Source organism: Oryza sativa, chromosome 10 (assembly GCF_034140825.1).
Source record: "Oryza sativa Japonica Group chromosome 10, ASM3414082v1".
NCBI classification, from domain to species: domain Eukaryota; kingdom Viridiplantae; phylum Streptophyta; class Magnoliopsida; order Poales; family Poaceae; genus Oryza; species Oryza sativa.
The window spans coordinates 17,714,443-17,733,438 of record NC_089044.1 but is presented as its reverse complement, the minus strand read 5'-3'; the positions used below and the strand labels follow the sequence as shown (position 1 = coordinate 17,733,438).

Sequence of the window (18,996 nt, the reverse complement as noted above, 5' to 3'; positions counted from 1 at the left end):
TTAAAGGGATAAAATAGACCTTTTTCCCCTTAAAATTAAGGCTTTCTTTAGAATGCAGGAAGTTTATAGAATTATGCACAGGAGACAGTCTATGATGAAAATATGAAATGAAGTTATAGTTGGTCTGTGTACGCGAGCACCTTGGACAAATATTCATGTTGTGAGCTACGCAAAACAACTAAAATGCATTCTTCCTTTTTCTTTACATTCACGTGCAGACACAGGAGGCGATATCTAGATATATTTTTACGATCCTTCAGCTAGTTCTGGTTCAGATGGCCTCCATAATGTCCCAGTAGGCTCACCCATCAAAGCAATCCCGAGAGCAGAGAGCTCTGTTCTGATCCGGTCAGACTCGGCGAAGTCCTTGTTCTTCCTGGCAAGCGTTCTTTGTTCGATCATTTGTTGCAATTGCTCTGCAGTCATGCCAGCTCGCTTCAATGCCTTGTCCTTCAGTTGCTTCAGTGCATGTTGAATTGAAGATTAATTCAGCATGTTCACAAACTTAAGCAGTGGTTGGAAACAGTACAGTATGCATGTTGTGAAAACTAACAAAGTTACCTCAGCCAAAGATGACATTGGCATTAAGCCAAGGATGGAAAGTTTATCGGTGACTTCATTCTGCAAGGCAACCAGAGCTTGGATATAATCTTCTGGTTTTTTCTGTTGCTGCTGCTGCTGCTTCTGTGATTGTTTCTTTTTCTGGTGTTCTAGCTTTTGTTGCAACTTCTGCAGATAGAACAAGTAATCAGATAACATTGTGTGCAACAGCAATGATAAAAAGTATCAGTGTTCAAAGCCCGGAAAACTCAAAGCTACTAGTTACATGCCTTCAGATCGCTTAGGTTGTTGTTTATTGCTCTTAGTGGCACCATCAGGTGATCAAGAGCAGCCGTTGTATGCAGATCATCTGACATTTTCTCAAGAAAATTTGAACGGTTCTCTTCGATCAACTTTTGATCATCAGCCGGTATTGAGTTTTCCAACTTGTGTTCACCATATAACGACACAGTTTCTTCACCGTCATGTAGAGTCTGGGAAAGATTTATAATAAAACAGTTACAAAGAATTTTACAAATACAACATAACCCAGATAAAGTTTAGCCTAAATTGAAAATTGACAGACATGAGATACCTGATAAATATAATATAGACGGCCAGATGCAAACTGAAGAGCTGTATCAGAGTGGTTTACATCTGATCTATAATGTGTACGCATCAGAAATAATCTTAAAGCCATGGGATGGTACAGAGAAATAATCTACAAGAAAAAAGACATTGTCAAGTTCAAAGGCACAGGTTAGAAATCTGAATGGGGCAAATATATTCGCAGCTAAACAGAGATAGATTAACTCTTACATCTCTGATGGTGAAGAAATTCTTATCTGCCTTAGCCATTTTCTGGCCATCTTTGTTGACAAACCCGTTATGCATCCAGCATTTTACCTCACTCTCAGGATAAGCTGCTTGGCTTTGTGCGAGCTCATTCTCATGATGAGGAAAGATCAAATCTTTTCCTCCACCATGAATATCAAAAATATTACCCAAATAATGAGCGCTCATCGCACTGCACTCAATATGCCATCCTGGCCTTCCACGACCCCAAGGGCTCTCCCAAGATGGCTCACCCTCCTTAGCAGACTGCACAGACAATACAAGTCTATCAAGAATACAGAGAAGAGGCTCAAATGGGTAAGTTTGGTTAAAGTGAAAGCAGTATGTCACCTTCCATAATGCAAAGTCTGCAGGATTTCGCTTTCTTGCATCAACAGCGACTCGTGTTCCAGGACGGTTTTGGTCTACCTTCCTTCCAGATAAACTCAGATAATCAGGGAAGTTATCAACAGAGAAATACACATCTCCTTCAATTGTATAGGCTTTCCCATTGTCCATTATCTGTCCAAATGCATATAAGAACATAAGACAAAGGTGTTTAACATCAAGCAAAACGAGCCAAATATCAGAGCCATGCCATCACCACTACACAGTAGAGATTAGACAAGTAGTTCTTATGAAAATCAGAAAATGTAAGCGCATTAACAGTGAACATAATCGATCAGTTACCCTTGTTTGTAATAGCTGAACAGGAATAATCATTACTCCCTCCATCTATTTTTGATAGTCATATTTCCAAATCTAAAAATTTTATTTTTGATAGGCATATTTCACTTCAACAACCTATTATCTTAATGATTTTCTCGGATTTAATGCATGACTCTCCATTTTTCCACACAAGATTGGCTACATGGGCATCGAGAAACGTAAATATCAATGAATCGCTTGTTTACGAGGAATGACTAGTAGCATGTTTAAATGGATGATAAGTAGAATTAATTATCCTTGGTCTGTGTGCCAAGATGAAATATGACTATCAAAAGTAGATGGAGGGAGTATAACAAGCAGCTAAGCAATACCTTGGTTATCAAATCTATTATCTGCTCAATGTGCTTTGTTACACGTGGCTCATGAGTAGGGGGAAGGCACTGAAGTTCATACATATCACGATGGAACTCATCGATGAAGCGACTGCTCAAACTAAGTGCATCTTCACCAGCTTCATTTGCCCGTTTGATAATCTGCACAAACAACACAAGCTCTGGAGTCAATGTCAACTCTTTCTAGTTTTGAAGATAATTCATCCCCGGGAAAAAAAATCAAGAACAATAATTCCAAGAAAATCTAGAAATAGCAAGATACAGATTAGGAAGATGGATATTACCAAATGAAAGAGAATTATATGTGAGACTCAGATCAATTCCATCCTCAATGTAGGGAAGGAAAAAAAAAAGGAGCTCAAAGGAAGTCTTTTTTTTTTTGAGAAGCTCAAAGGAAGTCTTTGTGCTATTACCTTATCATCAATATCGGTGAAGTTGCGCACGTAATTAACTTCATACCCCAAATACTTAAGATACCTACAATTAGACATCAATTTTCAACCTGGTAAGAGCAATACTTAATGTATTATAAAAAAAGAAGCATGCATCCACAGGAAATAAGTAGTAACACTATGCGAAAGTACATCATTCCCACTAGAAAAATTAAGCAAAATACATGGCAAAATAGGAGATGCGGTAGCCTAGTGAACAAAAAGCTTATAGAGCGTAAACGCGATCAGGGAAGGGTAGTTCACAACAGGAGGTTTTCTTTCTCTCTCTTTTTTTTTTTGGCGTCGCCATGTTTTCCAGCTCAGTTTGGGCCTCTGACGTCATCACCAAATGGCCCATCTGCAGCCCATGCTGACTACCGGCAAATTCCGGCCCATCTCCAGCCCATGCTGACTACCGGCGAACTCCGGCCACCTCGTCGTCGTCTCCGGCTCCGGCGAGAGTGCATCGACCGATCAATCTCCAAAACCGGCGGCTAAACCATCGCGCGAACCGTACTGGGATCAATCGGCGGCGGGGGGCGCGGGGGATCACCTGAAGAGGACGTCGAAGGCGACGTAGGCGCGGGCGTGGCCGACGTGGCTGTAGTCGTACGGGGTGACGCCGCAGACGTACATGGCGACCTTCCCCTCCACCCGCGGCCTGAATGGCACCGCCGCCTTCGTCCTCGTGTCGAACAGCCTCAGCTCCGCCGCCGGCCGCTTCCCCCGCGGCTCCTCCTCCCCCACCGATCTCCCCTCCTCCGCCATCTCGTGGGCGAGAGAGGAAGGCGAGAACAACCTAGCGCGCGACGTCGACGGAAGAGGCGGCGCGCGCGGGAGGCGAGGCGGAGACGACACGGCGGCGGCGGCGCAGGCGAGGATCCGTCGGCTCCGGCTCATGCACGCGCAGGCCTCCCTAACTAGGGCGTGGGGCAATGCGCGACGCGGTGGTGCGGGCGGCCGAGCGGCGGCGTGCGGGCGGCGGAGGCTGGCCGGACTCCGGAGGCGAATTTTTTTTATTTTTAATTTTTTTTATTAAAAGTTTTACAAAAATAATTTTCCATTTTGAAAATTGACGGAAGTAGTCGCCTACCGCCCTCTGGGAAGGCGATTTTTAAAAATCGCCCTCCCAGAGGGCGGCGAAAATGACGTGGCAGACGGCCGTTCGCTCTCGGGCGACGGCCGTCAACGAAATTTTGTACTGTGCTCTATATTTTTGTATAAATATCAATAGTTATCAAATCTTTTTATATTGAAAACTATACAAGATTAAAATCTCCAAGACTGGTAAAATACAATTTTATTATTTTTTAGGGCATATTTGGATTGTTACCGTACAAATATTTTGTTACCGTACAAATATTTTATTAATTTTTAGGGCATATTTGGATTGTTAGTGCCAAATTTTTCTTCACGACCAAATATTTGGTAAGGTAAAATTGCATTTGATCATATTTGGTTTGCTGCCAAAATGTAAAATTGTAGTGAAGAATGTTCTACATAATCTCAAATCTAGATTACGTATTACCAATGAATAGGCTTCCATTTTCGTGTGTTGTGTGCTAGTGGGAAAGAAGATATGAAGAGGTTGCCTTCAGATTGTCAATTATATAGCGTCGTTTTCACTGCAATATATGTGAACTCAATGAGATACATTATTCATTAGATGTGACAAGACGATCACGCGTGGGCGTGATTCACTTTATGTAAACAGGCAGCGCCGAAAGTTGATAGTGATAACTCGAGCTGCCGCTTTTCATGTGATCTGACACTACCGTGCAGCGCCGAAAGTGTGTTGTCGTGAGCATAAGTTGTTCTAGCACCATATGAATGAAAAGAACTATGTAGACGAGACAAACACAAGTAATACTGCAGTAGTAATAGCAAAAGTAGTACTGCTTTACAAGTTTGTAAGCCAAAAGAAACGGTCACATAAGGACTGAAGAGGTAGAACACTACTGACGAGGCCTCTTACCCCTGTCCCTCCTACCCTGCGCCCTAATGTGCCCGTGGGAGTACGTGAGTCGGTCCGGGGGTACGGCACGGCCAACCCGTCCTGCCTGTACAGGTGTGACCTCTGGCTGCTCCTGAGTGTGCGCCTCTGGAGCTCCTCCAAGCTGAGAGGAGCCTAGTACGTCGTGGTGGTCTGCACCGTGCAAGTCGTCGTCGTAGAACTGGCTAGTAGGACCAGTCCTACCGGCGTGAGACGAAGAGGCCCCAGTATCGAAGATCCTGGCTGCAAATCCTGCTGGACAAGGACCATCAGTTTCGTACAGGTATTTAACAGTATTAATAAAAAGTAAAGTACCGTGTGGGCGAGGGATCGACGCTCCGTGAGAGGAAGAGCTGGCGAACGCGCCCGAAGAGGTGGCGAACGCCCCTGCGGAGCTCGTGGAAGCGCCGGTCGTGCCTGCGAACGCGCTCGAAGGCAGACGAGGTCCTGCGATGAGGAAACGTGCAGTTAAAACATGGTGACATAATCGTGCAAAAGCTGAAACAAAAATGAACTAATATCTGGGCTGAACTGTACCGTGCGAAACCGGTGCTGTAGGTCGCACTGATCCGAAGCTAGGGGCGCTCGAAGGCAAACGAGGTCCTGCGAGGATGGATCATCAAGTTACGACGGGGTGATGTTTTCGTAAAAAACAGAAACAAAACTTAAGAAACCTCTGGGCTGAGCAGTACCGTGCGAAATAGGTGCCGTAGGTCGAGGTCCTGCTCCGACGGTAGGCGCGCGAGGCCGTGGTTGTACCGGACCAGCTGGAGGTACGACGTCCACGGCGCTGCGACAGGAGAAGACGCGCATGACCGCACGCATCTTCTCCTGCATCCGGTCGAAGGTCACCCTCTGCTCAACGTCAGTCAAGTGCAAACCTCTGTTCAACCTCACTTGGACTGCGGTGATATCGGCACGGATATCCCGTGCGGCATCAGCCTATGCAAGATGGAAATAACAAATTCAGTAGTTGTCCTATATTATGCAAGATAAATGAAATAATTGTAAGAAGTAATACAAATTGGACGTACCGCCACGAAGTAGTCTCGGTCACGGTGCGTGGGATACGCGTCCGTGACAGCGGCAACGTGCAGCTCTGGGGCGTCTGGAGTGAAGGTCACACGCGCACGAGTGCGAGGAAGGTACCAGCGAAGGTAGTCACGGTAGTTCTCCTCCGTGTGTGGGAAGAGCTCGTTGATCACCTCCTCTGTAGCTAACACCCAGTCGTCAACGTACTGCTGTACACGTGGAGCCCAAAGTGCGCCTGCTAGCTGTCCCCGTCGAGTCAACCTGTGAAGAGAGGTAAATTATATGGCTCGATGAAGTAATTATCATAAAAATTTAGAAATGAACAATCCGAACTCACGAGTGGTCGGCAGGGAGGACGGTCGGCTGCACGTTGCCCGGAAACACCTGCCTAAGTCCGAACTGTCTCATCACACGCTGCGGGCAGTGAGGCTCAACGAAAATGTCGAACACCATCGGCAGGATGGTGAGCCAGTAAGCCTGGTCGCGTGTGCACAAGGACGAAAGTCCTAGCGGTGCTCTCGCAGCGATGGCCTCTTCTGTGTACGGCTCCCAGATGACGTCGCTCGGCTGGAGACGGTCAAACTCGAACACGAAGTCCGGGTAACCACGTCTCACCTGGACGTGAGCGTAACGACGCTGCAATAAACATGATCGGAATTAGACATGTTATGTGAAGAAAAAAAAAAGACGACTGATAAACTTATAACGCAGCGAAGTTGCACTAACCCCACGTCGACACCAGTAAGTCCCCATCGTGGGACCGTCCTCTGGCCACTGCGCGCTGCGACCAACCCCGTAGGGTGCGCTGTCCACCACTGGTCGACCTATGGCAAACCTCTCGGCTGCCCAAAGCTGAAGCAACATAGGGCAGCCAGCGATGATCGCTCCCGCGTCAGTCTTCGTGCACGCCTCACAGAGGGCACGGTACGTGGCTGCTAGCACGGCAGAACCCCAGCTCCACTGCGGCACGTCCTGTGGCTGAGCATCCGCGATGGACCGTGCGTAGTGGACCAGCCGGAAGTCCACAGCGTGCCCGTGGGTGCTAGTGAACATCACCCACCCGAACAACCACAACAGGTACGCCTCAAGGGAGCGTCGGACCGAGTAATCATCAGCGTCAGGGTGCAGAAGGTCCGCCTACAATTAAGAATGAAATGTTAGTACAAAACACTCATTCGGTCGCAAATAAGCACGTATGATAATAACAACTTATTTACTTACAGTGAACTGGAGCAACCAAGCCTTGCTAGGCCCGACTGTAGAGTACGGAGGAAGGGTGGTGGTCGGTCCTAGGTGTGGAAGGCGCATCACCTGCTCGAAGCGCGCAGTGATATCCTCCTTCCACCCAAAAACACCGTCCACGGGACCAACTGCTGCTCCCGCCAGCGGTAGCCCGAGCAGGTACGACACGTCCTGCAGTGTCGGAGCCATCTCCCCACAGGGAAGGTGGAACGTGTGCGTCTCAGGTCTCCAGCGGTCTACAAGAGCGGCAAGGAGTGACCGATCTGCATCCCACCGCTTCGCTGGGTCACGGTCGTCCGCCGCCGCCTCAACAAGCCTACAAAGTGGTAGAAGGCCTGCCGCACGCAACCTGTATAGAGCAAACTTCAAACATAAGTACAACACAAAGCAAAGTTGAGTTGAAATGTGAACATACGCGTACCAAGGAACGTGACGGGGGTCGACACGCAACCACTCGCGCGACGTGCGTGGACGGAAGGTGCCGAGCTGTGCACCCTCGACTGCTGACAGGAACGAGCGGTGGTTCCTGTCAATCCCACGGTTCAACAGCGCCGGTGTGTCGTACGCCATACCTGCATCAAATAGGTTGATCAGAAACATATAAATAATTAGTTCAACATAAGTAATAAATGTTCATAAGCGAATTACTAACACATATTAAACAAGAGTACAAACAAACAAAAGTGTTTAGTCCGAACACTCATCACGATAACATTATGATACAACACCGAATAATTCGCAATACTACTAGTACAACAATAGTCGGAGGTACTCATTACAACAACATTGAATTGAAATTACACGATAGAAGTATTTAGTCCGAACACTCATTACATCACAACAGCATTTTATTTCCTAAATCGAAAGCATTGTTACACCATGGAATCGCCTGCTGCGCGACGACGCCTTGGCCTTGCGCGCCTGCTTGTTGTTCCTTCACCAGGTGGTCGCCTACCATCACTTGCCTGTCCAGATGGACTAGCATCTGCGCCGCTTGGAACTTCTGCATTCTTCGGGCATTTCTTGTAAGTATGGCCGCGCAGATCACACTTGCTGCAGCGTAAAGTCCTCCCACCTGCTTCTGACTCATCCATATCATTTCTGATGCGTCTAGTTTGGCGTCGACCCTTTTTCACCCTTAACTTAGATGGATCTGGAATATAAAAAACTTGGGCACTCAGCGTTGTGTAAGATCCTGAGATCCCGAACCCATATATCTCCTCACTCCATGTATGAAAGATTGCTTCTTTCCTGAAATAATTTGAGACGTACACATTGGGAGATATGCCACAATCACCGGCAGCAGCAAGAACGTGTGAGCAAGGAAGGTGATGAAGCTTCGGCTTCATACAACTGCAGGTACATCCACCATCCGCCTTCAAGACACATTCCTGCACGGCTTGCTTGCGATAGATACCACGCCTGCTCCTATCAACACACATTATTTCATACCGATGCACTTGTGTGCCTTGAGCAACAACTCGATGTCTCCGTGCCTTTTTGATTTTATCTTCCATGTACTTTGTCACTACGTTACCAAACACTATGTTGTCATCGGCCATGGACGGACCAATTTTCTTGTATCGATCCCTAAAGTACGCTTGCGTGCCGTGAAGGATGAATTCAACAATAGCAACCAATGGAAGTACCCGAACTCCTCGCATTACCCAGTTGTACACCTCTGCCAAATTGGTTGTCATTATGCCATACCGAGATCCATCGGTGTCGAACAATAGAGACCACTTCTCCTTAGGCTCATTCTCAATCCACTGAGTGAAATTTCTGATGGACGACCCTGACCTCCTTCTCATTGTTGGTGGGTCATCATGTAATGCACCAAGAGGTATGGGAGGCTTGTCACCTTCAACTAGTGGTCTGCGAGATTGCTCATATGTTTGCTTCGTTATCAACTCATCCAACTTGTCCCACAACTCATTAAATTTCTTCTCTTGGTTCTGTGCACAGAGCCTCTTAAAGAGCTCCATAAGATGCTTGTTCTTGAATTGCTTGTAGAAATTTGCACCCATGTGACGCATGCACCACCGACTCCGAACATCAGGCCACTTAGCTGGAAGTCCCTTCTCATCCCAACCGTTCTGCAAGTAGTCAATAGCCCGCAACATACCCGCATGACGATCATGTATAAGGCAAACGTTGGGCCTCATACGCACCACTGCAATGTGCACTCTCTCTAGGAACCAGTACCAGCTTTCAGTGTTCTCACTCTCTACAAGTGCAAAAGCCATAGGTAGAACATGGTTGTTCCCATCACACCCAATTGCTGTCAATATCTGACCTCGGTATTTACCTGTCATAAAAGTTCCATCTATGCATAGAACAAGTCGACAATGCACAAAAGCATTGATGCAAGCACCCAATGAGAAAAAGGCTCTTTGCAGCACACTCTTTGTTCGATCATCAACCGATGTAAATGTATGTAGGCCATAGTACGTATTATTATTCCTCTGGGCAATGGTGGCTAACAAACGAGGTAAATTATCATAAGAAGCTTCAAATGTGCCATACCTCATCTCAATGATCTTTTGTTTGGCTCTCCAGGCCTTTGCATAGCTTATGGTGTACTTGAATTTGTTCTCGATGTGCCTAATAATTGATTTTGGTTCAAAGCCAATGTTACCAACAACACTGCTGTACATCTCACTTGCCACAAAAGCTGAAGTGATGTTTCGGTGATACTTCTCCACCCCTTGTAAGTAGCACTTGTGCTCGGTCACAATGCTAACTTTCCAATAATCATTCCATTTACCCTTATATGCATGGACACGCCACGGACAATCTTCCTTCATGCACCTCACTTCATACACATAATTTGTTGACTTGACCACCCTAAACTCTCTCTGCAAGGAAACTGCCCAATGCTTCACCGCCTCCTTCATCTCATCCTTATGAGCATATCTTGCACCCTCAATTACCTCGTTCTCCTTATACTCCCAGGGTACATGATCACCCTCTGATATAACAAGTCCAGAGAAGTCCTCATTTGCCCAATCAGTGGCCATTACATCACCTTCCTCATCGGATGATGCGTCGTCGTCCACTTCCTCATTATCCGAATCTTCCCTCTCCATTTCATCAACAATTATACCGACTCTCTCCCCCTCATCCGCCATGCCCATAGCCTGCTCCTCCCTTGGTTGATTTTCCTCATTTTGCATCGATGGTCCAACAACATCCCCTGCATTGATAGGACCCTCTACATCTTCGGTTTGCATTGAAACATTTATATCTTTCTCTTGTACCGACACAAATATAACAAGGGGCCATGACCGTTCAAAAGCCATTTCCACATACCGTCTCCAAGCATCAGTGCTGTCCATCGGCATTAGTTCCCAAAAATAACCTTCTGTTGCACGACTCACTACAACTGACACTGACATTGTGTAGACTTCTTGGTCTATTCTAAATCCTCTCAACAACCAACTATAAATTGACTGAAATGTTCTCTCCGCAGGCCTATCGATGCCCTTAGATGTCATTACAAAATCTGACAGATCAACACCATCTGGACCAAATCTAATATTTCCTTCACCGTGAACTATCTGAAATGTGACCTTACTTGACATTGTGCCTGATGAAAACAATAACTGCGTTAACCTCGCATTTCTGTACTACGCCCTAAGTTACATTCTCTACAATATTGTTCTCTAAATTTCTAAAATTACGTTACATTCTCCAGATCAAACTAAACTACATCTTACAATTAACACTACTGTCTATGTCTCAATTCATACTATTATATTCTATGCTCTGGATCTACACATATGTGCTGTGTGCTACAGATGTGCTAAAATATATGGAACTAAAACTAAAACGCAACATATATACTCAAACATAACATATTAGTACAAATGCAAAAGATGTATGGGAGCATACCTGTGATGAATTGAGCGAACCAGCAGGGCTTCGCCGCTCCCCTTCTGCTGCCCTCCCCTCTCTCTCTTTTGTTTTTTTTGGATTTTTAGTGAATATAATGAAATTTCACAGAGGAGGGACTGGGCTTTATAGGGGGAGAGGCAAAAATCGCCCTCCCCCAGGGCGGCAAGGGGGCCGCCTGCAAAATTCCATGCCCCCTCGCCGCCCATTTGCAGGCGCCCCCCCCCCCCCCACAGTACAAAATCGCCCTAGCGGAGGGCGGCAAGGGGGCCACCTGCAAAATTCCATGCCCCCCCTCGCCGCCCATTTGCAGGCGGCCCCCCGCACAGTATAAAATCGCCCTAGCGGAGGGCCGCAAGGGGGCCGCCTGCAAATTTCGTTGACGGCCGTCGCCCGAGAGCGAACGGCCGTCTGCCACGTCATTTTCGCCGCCCTCTGAGAGGGCGATTTTTAAAAATCGCCCTCCCAGAGGGCGGTAGGCGACTCCTTCCGTCAATTTTCAAAATGGAAAATTATTTTTGTAAAACTTTTAATAAAAAAAATTATAAATAAAAAAAATTCCTCCGGAGGCAGCTAATGGGCCTTATAGGAAAAGCCCATGAAAGTTTGGTCCTCCGACTTTGAGTTCTGTCCTCTCCCAAATACAGTATAGGAACCTACAGTATATACTCAAGGAATTCCATAGCAATTTCCAAATTGAGAAGTGTAGAGATATTTTAAAGGGTTAATTGGTCATCTCTGTTTGATTTTCCTGGTCTCCGACCTCGAGGAGCAATCGTTTTTCGAACTTGATTGACTCAGATTATTTCAAAGATAGAGTTGACTAAATTCTTACAAAGATACTTAAACTTGGTTGACAAGCTTGACCATTCTTTCTGAGGATAACTTGATTGATAAGCTTGAATTGCTTATGAAATAGTACTGTTCAGATTGTTGCTTACATCAACCATACCACATGAATATATGGTAACGCCAAATATTAGCATACATATTTTGATACAGTAGGAATACATTTGGACGAAAACCTTACCAAATTGATGAAGTTTTCAGAATTACCATGGAAGGTAGTACTCTCTCCGTTCCATAATATAAGGCACATGATCCATAATACTCCCTCCATCTACTTTTGATAGTCATATTTCATCTTGGCACACAGACCAATGATAAGTAATTCTACTTATCATCCATTTAAACATGCTACTAGTCATTCCTCGTAAACAAGCGATTCATTGATATTTACGTTTCTCGATGACCATGTAGCCAATCTTGTGTGGAAGGATGGAGAGTCATGCATTAAATCCGAGAAAGTCATTAAGATGATAGGTTATTGAAATGAAATATACCTATCAAAAATAAAATTTTCAGATTTAGAAATATAACTATCAAAAATAGATGGAGGGAGTATAAGGCATGCATGCATACAATTAATTAAGACCTCAAGATCTCCAATTCTATTGGCTGCATGCACTATATATTTATTAAGATGATTCAAACCAAGAGATGATAACTATTGGATGCATGCACTATATTTATTAAGGTGATTCAAACTGGTGATAATATAGTTGTTTCTTGATCTTTGGGTTAAGGTTGGTTGTGCCTTAGAGCAAGTTTAATAGTAGAGCTCACTATTTACTATTAGTCAATGTTAAAGCTAACATGTATAGAAGGTTGGCTATAAGGTTATCTTTATTTTCTTTATCCTCTCTCTCTCACCATGAATTTAATGCATATTTCTTGATAGGTTGGCTATAAGGTTATCTTTATTTTCTTTATCCTCTCTCTCTCACCATGAATTTAATGCATATTTCTTGGAGTTTATGTGCAGTTAGCTCTTGCATGAGAGCCAACCCTCCCCACTTTTGTTTCTCTCTCTCTTCTACATAAGCATATAGCTTGCTTATAGCCTACTTCTACATAAGCATATAGCTTGCTTATAGCCTACTATTATCCTTACTCTTATATTATATATCTAATTCGGCTCTCCCCACTTTTGTTTCTCTTTCTCTTCTACATAAGCATATAGCTTGCTTATAGCCTACTTCTACATAAGCATATAGCTTGCTTATAGCCTACTATTATCCTTACTCTTATATTATATATCTAATTCTATTGGATGCATGCACTATATTTATTAGGATGATTCAAACTAGGAGATTATAACTATTGAATGTATGCACTATATTTATTAGGGTGATTTAAACTAGAGATAATAATAGAGATAATAATTGTTTCTTGATTTTGGGTTAAAGTTGGTTGTGCCTCGTATTATGTAACAGAGGGAGTAATGGCTAAAATATGTTTAGTTTGTTGGATTAAAAGCGGCAACATTCTGAGCATGCCCCCAACATCTTGAAAATGACTCGAGTACTCGACTTACTAAAGAGAATGAATAAAAACAACTGCACACCACCTCAGGCCAAAAGGCGTAATCTTTCAGATCAGCTCATAAAAATGTTCCGGCACAAGGTGTCAGATTCAATTTTGATCGAAGTGCAGTCCTCAGCTCTCAAGAACTCCTAGCTCTGAACTAAAATTTTATTCGTTCCAACCCGTCCTACCGCCAGTGGAATCAAAATTGTCTGACAACCACCTCATCAACAAGAACAAAAAATACATCGACGATGAACTTGCACCGCAAAAAAAATCCTAAATCCCAGGAGTATGTTTTTAGTTTACTTTAATGGGTGTTGATTAGTAATCCATTCCACCCATGCCTCCCATCGCTGGCGCCTCCTTCTCTTCCTTTGGGATCTCTACGATGATGGATTCCGTGGTTGTCATCAGAGATGATACGCTGCAGAAGGCAAACAACTTGTAAGAACCCGCAAGAGCCAAAAGTAACGTTAAATGGGTGAAAAATTTCAGATCAAAAACCGAAATAAGCACAAGGGATGAGGTGGGTGCTTCAGTGTATCACCCATGTTTGATCAACAATTTAATGTAAAGAACTAAAGCACAGAACCATGAACTTGAGAGCTTACCTTGCAGCATCCACCAAGGCAGTTCTGATCACTTTTAGTGGGTCAATGATACCAGCCTTCACCATGTCCACATATTCACCTACATAAGGTATATCGCACACGGATCAGCAACAAACTACAGACGACAATCATGGGATATTACGATATTCAATGAGGAAAGGTTCAATCATACCTTTAGCCGCATCATAGCCAAGGTCGGTGTTATCTTGTTCCAAAAGCTTACCGACAACAACAGCCCCTTCTACACCTGCGTTGGAAGCAATAGTGTGCACCGGTGTCTGCAAAATAAGTTGTCATCAGGTTTTGCTCCCAGAGAAGAAATCAGCAAAACAGGAAATGAGAAGTTATTATCCCTCCCAAACCTTCAAAGCATTCTGAATGATTTGTACACCAATCTTTTGATCAAAGTTAGCAGTCGGCAATTTATCCAGCTCCTTTGATGCATAAAGAAGTGCAACACCTCCACCTGTATTGTAATGCAAAGATGTCATGTCAGCATACTTGGGCATAATAATGCAAAGATGCAAACTGAACAAGTACATTACAAGGAAAACATATTGAAAGAAATCTACTGAAGTGGAGCAACTGCATACCTGGTACAATACCCTCTTCCACAGCAGCTTTAGTGGCATTCAATGCATCTGTCACTCTATCCTTCTTCTCACCAACTTCAGCTTCACTGGCTCCTCCGATCTGTAGGAAAGGTCATGATGCATATACAGGTCAAAATATAACTTCAGGGCACCACTCCTAGCAGTGCAATTCAACTTCCATTCTCAACATCATTGTGTGTTACAAGTGTGAGGTCTCTAATGAGACTTCACAAGCTTTTACCATCAATATAATAGAATCAACACTAGGTGGCTACACAGTAACATATCTGGTATTCTGTCTAACATTGGCTCTTTCAGATGGTTTATCTAACCATGGAATGTTCGGAAAGTTTGTTATTTCATTCAATATATATTCCTCAATATAAACATAATATTGTGAACCTCACCTTTAGAACAGCAACACCTCCGGAGAGCTTTGCCAACCGCTCCTGTAGCTTTTCCTTGTCATAATCAGAAGTGCTTAGCTCAATTGCAGATCTAATCTGCAACACAGCATTTATATAATCTATCAACAACCACGATTTTCAAAATAATGCACTAGTAACGCAATGAATTAATGTTGTACGAACCTGCTCAGCCCTCTCTTCAATGGATTTCTTGTCTCCAGCTCCATCAAGAATAACAGTGTCGTCCTTAGATACAGTTACCTGTAATGGACATGGAATATCACTCAACCATCAGAACAGACTGGTATCATCTTAAATGTTAGCGGACAAAAGATACACTTCAAACAAATTTCTTTCCAAAGATAGCCAAAGCTTATCTACCAGCCTTCTAGGAATCATTCATACCTTCTTGCATGTACCCAACATCTGAGGCTCGAACTTCTCAAGATTCATTCCTAGCTCTTCAGTTATGACCTGAATCATTAAAATAAACAGGTTATAATGCATTCAATTGGTTAAATTTATATGCACCAACTTGGAGAGGTGATTGTTAAACTTACTTCTCCTCCAGTAAGGATCGCAAGGTCCTGTAAGTTTGCTTTCCTGTTCTCCCCAAACCCAGGAGCTTTAACAGCACAGACCTGAACAACACATCCCTCATTTAGGACAACTACACAGATTCAAATCACAAATGCCCAGTATTTACTGACCTTGATGCCTGCACGAAGCTTGTTAATAATCAGAGTACCCAATGCCTCGCTCTCTACATCTTCAGCAACAATCAGCAGAGGCCTTTGCTTCTGTGCAAGGCAAGATGTTGACCAGTTATAGCAAGAAAATCAGTAGCACCACCACAATATACAACTATTTTATGAAAGCAAACACATACCTTCAGAGCCAACTCCAAGACTTTAACTACTGCATGCAGGTTCGAAACCTTCTTGTCATGTATCAGGATCAAGGGGTCATCCAGTTCCTGTTAAATATAACCTCATGACTTAGATAGTTCCAAAAGAAAAACTGAACATATCAACCAACAACAGAAGTTAAAAACTTACACATTTCTGGGTCTTTGGGTTGGTAACAAAGTAAGGAGAGATGTAGCCTCTGTCAAGTTTCATGCCTTCCACAACTTCAAGCTCATTGTAAAGGGTGTTACCATCCTACCAAATGTTTAAGCAAACAAATTAACGAAAAACCAGAGTGTTGGCACAAGTTCAGTTTTAACTAAAGGAAGTCTACCAACCAAATAGAGATAAGAGAGGCCAAGTTCAGTTTTAACTTGGATCAACTTACCGCAATGGTGATTACACCCTCCTTGCCAACCTTCTCCATAGCCTTTGCAATAAGCTCACCAATTTCCCTTTCCCCATTTGCTGATATTGTGCCCACCTTTATATATGAACATAAGAACTTAGTAACAGATTAAGATTAAGAAACAAGTCAAACACATAATGAGATCTGCAATGAATCACAAGTATTACCTGAGCTATTTCCTCTGATGTGCTGATCATTCTAGCCATGCCCTTTAGGTTAGTTACAACAGCATCAACAGCCATTGAAATACCACGCCTTAAATCCATTGCATTCATGCCAGCAGCAACAGACTTGCACCCCTCAGTAAATATTGCTTTAGTCAATACAGTAGCACAAGTGGTACCTGAATTTTGGATCAGAATAACACAGTTAGAACAAACAAATTATGCAACTAAGCAAATCCTAAAGTACAATGCAATCCACATATTGAATTTGTGCAAATATGTGAAAATGTAAGTCATGCTTATACTACCTTTGATGATAAACCAAGTCACAACAAAATGAATAATAATTTTCGTTTTTTAACAAAACAAATTGTGTATAAAAAAGTCAACCGTGACATCTATCAAAAACCAGTGGTACTATATAGCATTATAATTCAAGGTAGCATTGATAGATGATTGAAAATGCCCAAACAACAATAAATTACAATGCCAAAACTCACACCTATGAATACAATGAAGATAAGAACTGCATACACTCAAACCTTCGTCCAACAATAAATTAAATACAGTGAATTACTTTATGCAAAAATGCAAATAATGAACATATTTGTAAATATAAGTTACAGGTTAAATATTACAGGAAGGCAAAACATGAGATGGTCTGGAATTGTTTATAATATATAACCAAAGTTGTAGAATGCTAACAGAAGGACCAAGTATTCTCAACAGAATGGTACAAGTACAGCCATACCATCTCCAGCAGTATCATTGGTCGCATTAGCAACCTGCTTTACAAGGCTTGCACCAACATTCTTGACTCTATCCTTGAACTCAATGCTCTTGGCAACAGTCACACCGTCCTTTGTGACTTTCGGTGAACCATAGCTCTGCTCAATAACCACATTGCGTCCCTGCATAATAGACACGTTAAGTCCAATCTGCAAATAACACAACACAGCACTCTGACAAAATAAAAACATAAAAAGTTGTAGGCCCAACAAACACTGTGCTGCAACAATGAAAGCATGACATAAAGACTAATTTTGTCATCAGAGAAAAGGTGCACCATGTTTATGACAGTTATTTTCAGAATCATAAACCAATCATTTGGCTTTCTATCAAAGGAACTTCATTTATAATAGCTACAAAACAATTAACGTATTCAGACAAGTACACAAGTGCACAATGACACATTTACATGAACACAATTATACCTTAGGACCCATTGTCACTTTGACTGCATCTGCCAACTCCTCAACACCCCTCAGCATCAAAGCACGGGCCTCAACTCCAAACTTGATATCCTTGGCAGCATAGTTCCTGCTCAAGGCAAGCCTGCTTCCAACCTACATATCATCATATATAAGGAAACAAAGCAAAAAAGAAAGTTCATTTGATTACAACCAACTCTGACCACCATCAACTCACGACGATTACAGACCAGTGAGAAACTGAGGATCACAAGCAGACTTACTCAATTGGAGCAAAATTCAACTTCTGAGCTAAACTACATACACAAAAACAAGTCGCTAACTCTTCAACAGTCGTCACTGACATAACATCTAACAGAAACAAGCATATATCTTTTCGCCGCCACCTCGAAAGAAAAAAAAAAGCATAGATCTTTCTTGAGTGCCAGCAAGCATTGATCTTTACACTAGCAAACAACCAATTTCACAACATCGACAATTGAAATCAACGGTACTACTTGATCCCTGACCACCACAATGGACTAAATCAAACTTCAAGTGTAAATCCAGTGGATTCTAGCCATTCAAACAGATTTCACGAAGCCCAGCACAGAAACCCCAAACGAATCTCCCACCCCCCACACACATCACCAAACCGGAACGAGACGCACAACCTCCCACTCCCACTCCCACACCCACACTAACTCAAACTAATAAACCCAGCGAGACAAAACCCCACTCCATCACGAATCCGCTCACCTGGCGAGCGCTGCTCCCGGCTTGCCTGCACCAACAACGAAACAGTTCAGCAAACCGCTCAAACGTCGGAAAGAACAGCAGGCGCGTCGCGAGACTCAGATCGCAATGCGGGCGGAGGAGGGGAATCAAGCAAGCACACTCACCGAGCCTTGGAGGCGAGGCTGGCGGCCGCGCGGTACATGGCGGAGCCGAGCAGCGACCTGGGGCTAGGGAGGAGGAGGGATGGGAGGGGAGGGGAGGTGAGCGGCGGCGGCGAGGAGGTTGAGCTATGAAGCCTTTTTTTTTCTTGGGGAGGAGGAAAGAGAGGAGGGCGAGGGGATTTGATGAGAGAGGAGAAGACGCGAGGAGGCTCTAGAAGCATCCATCCACTAGGGTTTAGGGTTTTAAGTCGCCCGCTCGATCGGCGGCGGCGGAAGCTGCGCGGTGCGGTGGTGCTGGGCTTCGGTCCAAATTTGCCAGCGTGAGATCCGGCCCAATATATGGGTAAGACTGTTAAGCCCAACAATTTTACGTGACACAAAGGCCCTGTTTAGGAGCTGAAATTCAAGTAGCTCGTGA

General features: G+C 43.8%; 3 protein-coding genes and 1 long non-coding RNA gene across 4 annotated transcripts; all 4 read right to left on the bottom strand.

Moving 5' to 3' along the window:
- On the bottom strand, nt 1-1,860 carry LOC4348825 (cysteine--tRNA ligase, chloroplastic/mitochondrial). The gene is made up of 6 exons (XM_015758357.3): nt 1,726-1,860; nt 1,360-1,641; nt 1,136-1,261; nt 831-1,034; nt 562-729; nt 1-459 (listed from the first exon to the last, which is right to left on the bottom strand). The coding sequence occupies exons 2-6, from the start codon at nt 1,561-1,563 to the stop codon at nt 247-249; spliced, it is 915 nt and encodes a 304-aa protein (XP_015613843.3). The 5' UTR covers nt 1,564-1,641; nt 1,726-1,860; the 3' UTR covers nt 1-246.
- Nucleotides 1,861-1,960: 100 nt separating this feature from the next.
- On the bottom strand, nt 1,961-4,107 carry LOC136353558 (cysteine--tRNA ligase CPS1, chloroplastic/mitochondrial-like). Its single transcript, XM_066304563.1, has 4 exons — nt 3,420-4,107; nt 2,849-2,912; nt 2,415-2,576; nt 1,961-2,008 (listed from the first exon to the last, which is right to left on the bottom strand). The coding sequence occupies exons 1-4, from the start codon at nt 3,764-3,766 to the stop codon at nt 1,961-1,963; spliced, it is 621 nt and encodes a 206-aa protein (XP_066160660.1). The 5' UTR covers nt 3,767-4,107.
- A 1,050-nt stretch (nt 4,108-5,157) lies between these two features.
- On the bottom strand, nt 5,158-5,772 carry LOC136353784 (uncharacterized). Its single transcript, XR_010737215.1, has 3 exons — nt 5,552-5,772; nt 5,397-5,462; nt 5,158-5,306 (listed from the first exon to the last, which is right to left on the bottom strand). It is a non-coding gene; the product is annotated as an uncharacterized lncRNA (long non-coding RNA).
- Nucleotides 5,773-13,441: 7,669 nt separating this feature from the next.
- LOC4348824 (chaperonin CPN60-1, mitochondrial) lies at nt 13,442-18,763 on the bottom strand. Its single transcript, XM_015759148.2, has 18 exons — nt 18,582-18,763; nt 18,439-18,463; nt 17,704-17,835; nt 17,241-17,400; nt 16,493-16,668; nt 16,305-16,400; nt 16,067-16,171; nt 15,898-15,984; nt 15,719-15,808; nt 15,569-15,649; nt 15,414-15,482; nt 15,192-15,269; nt 15,009-15,104; nt 14,602-14,701; nt 14,371-14,474; nt 14,181-14,286; nt 14,009-14,087; nt 13,442-13,821 (listed from the first exon to the last, which is right to left on the bottom strand). The coding sequence occupies exons 1-18, from the start codon at nt 18,617-18,619 to the stop codon at nt 13,719-13,721; spliced, it is 1,725 nt and encodes a 574-aa protein (XP_015614634.2). The 5' UTR covers nt 18,620-18,763; the 3' UTR covers nt 13,442-13,718.
- Between the last annotated feature and the right edge of the window lie 233 nt (nt 18,764-18,996).

Excerpts from the sequence above, each read along its gene's own strand:
- LOC136353558 (XM_066304563.1), bottom strand. The coding sequence starts at position 3,766 with ATGAGCCGGAGCCGACGGATCCTCGCCTGCGCCGCCGCCGCCGTGTCG. Across the intron at positions 2,913-3,419 it reads GCCTTCGACGTCCTCTTCAG|GTATCTTAAGTATTTGGGGT; the intron begins GTGATCCCCCGC and ends GTCTAATTGTAG. Across the intron at positions 2,577-2,848 it reads TCACCGATATTGATGATAAG|ATTATCAAACGGGCAAATGA; the intron begins GTAATAGCACAA and ends TTGTTTGTGCAG.
- LOC4348824 (XM_015759148.2), bottom strand. The coding sequence starts at position 18,619 with ATGTACCGCGCGGCCGCCAGCCTCGCCTCCAAGGCTCG. Across the intron at positions 15,985-16,066 it reads ACCCAAAGACCCAGAAATGT|GAACTGGATGACCCCTTGAT; the intron begins GTAAGTTTTTAA and ends TATATTTAACAG. Across the intron at positions 15,105-15,191 it reads TTGAAGAGAGGGCTGAGCAG|ATTAGATCTGCAATTGAGCT; the intron begins GTTCGTACAACA and ends GCTGTGTTGCAG.
- LOC4348825 (XM_015758357.3), bottom strand. The coding sequence starts at position 1,563 with ATGAGCGCTCATTATTTGGGTAATATTTTTGATATTCATGGTGGAGGA. Across the intron at positions 1,262-1,359 it reads ATTTCTTCACCATCAGAGAT|ATTATTTCTCTGTACCATCC; the intron begins GTAAGAGTTAAT and ends TTTTTCTTGTAG. Across the intron at positions 460-561 it reads CAATGTCATCTTTGGCTGAG|CAACTGAAGGACAAGGCATT; the intron begins GTAACTTTGTTA and ends CATGCACTGAAG.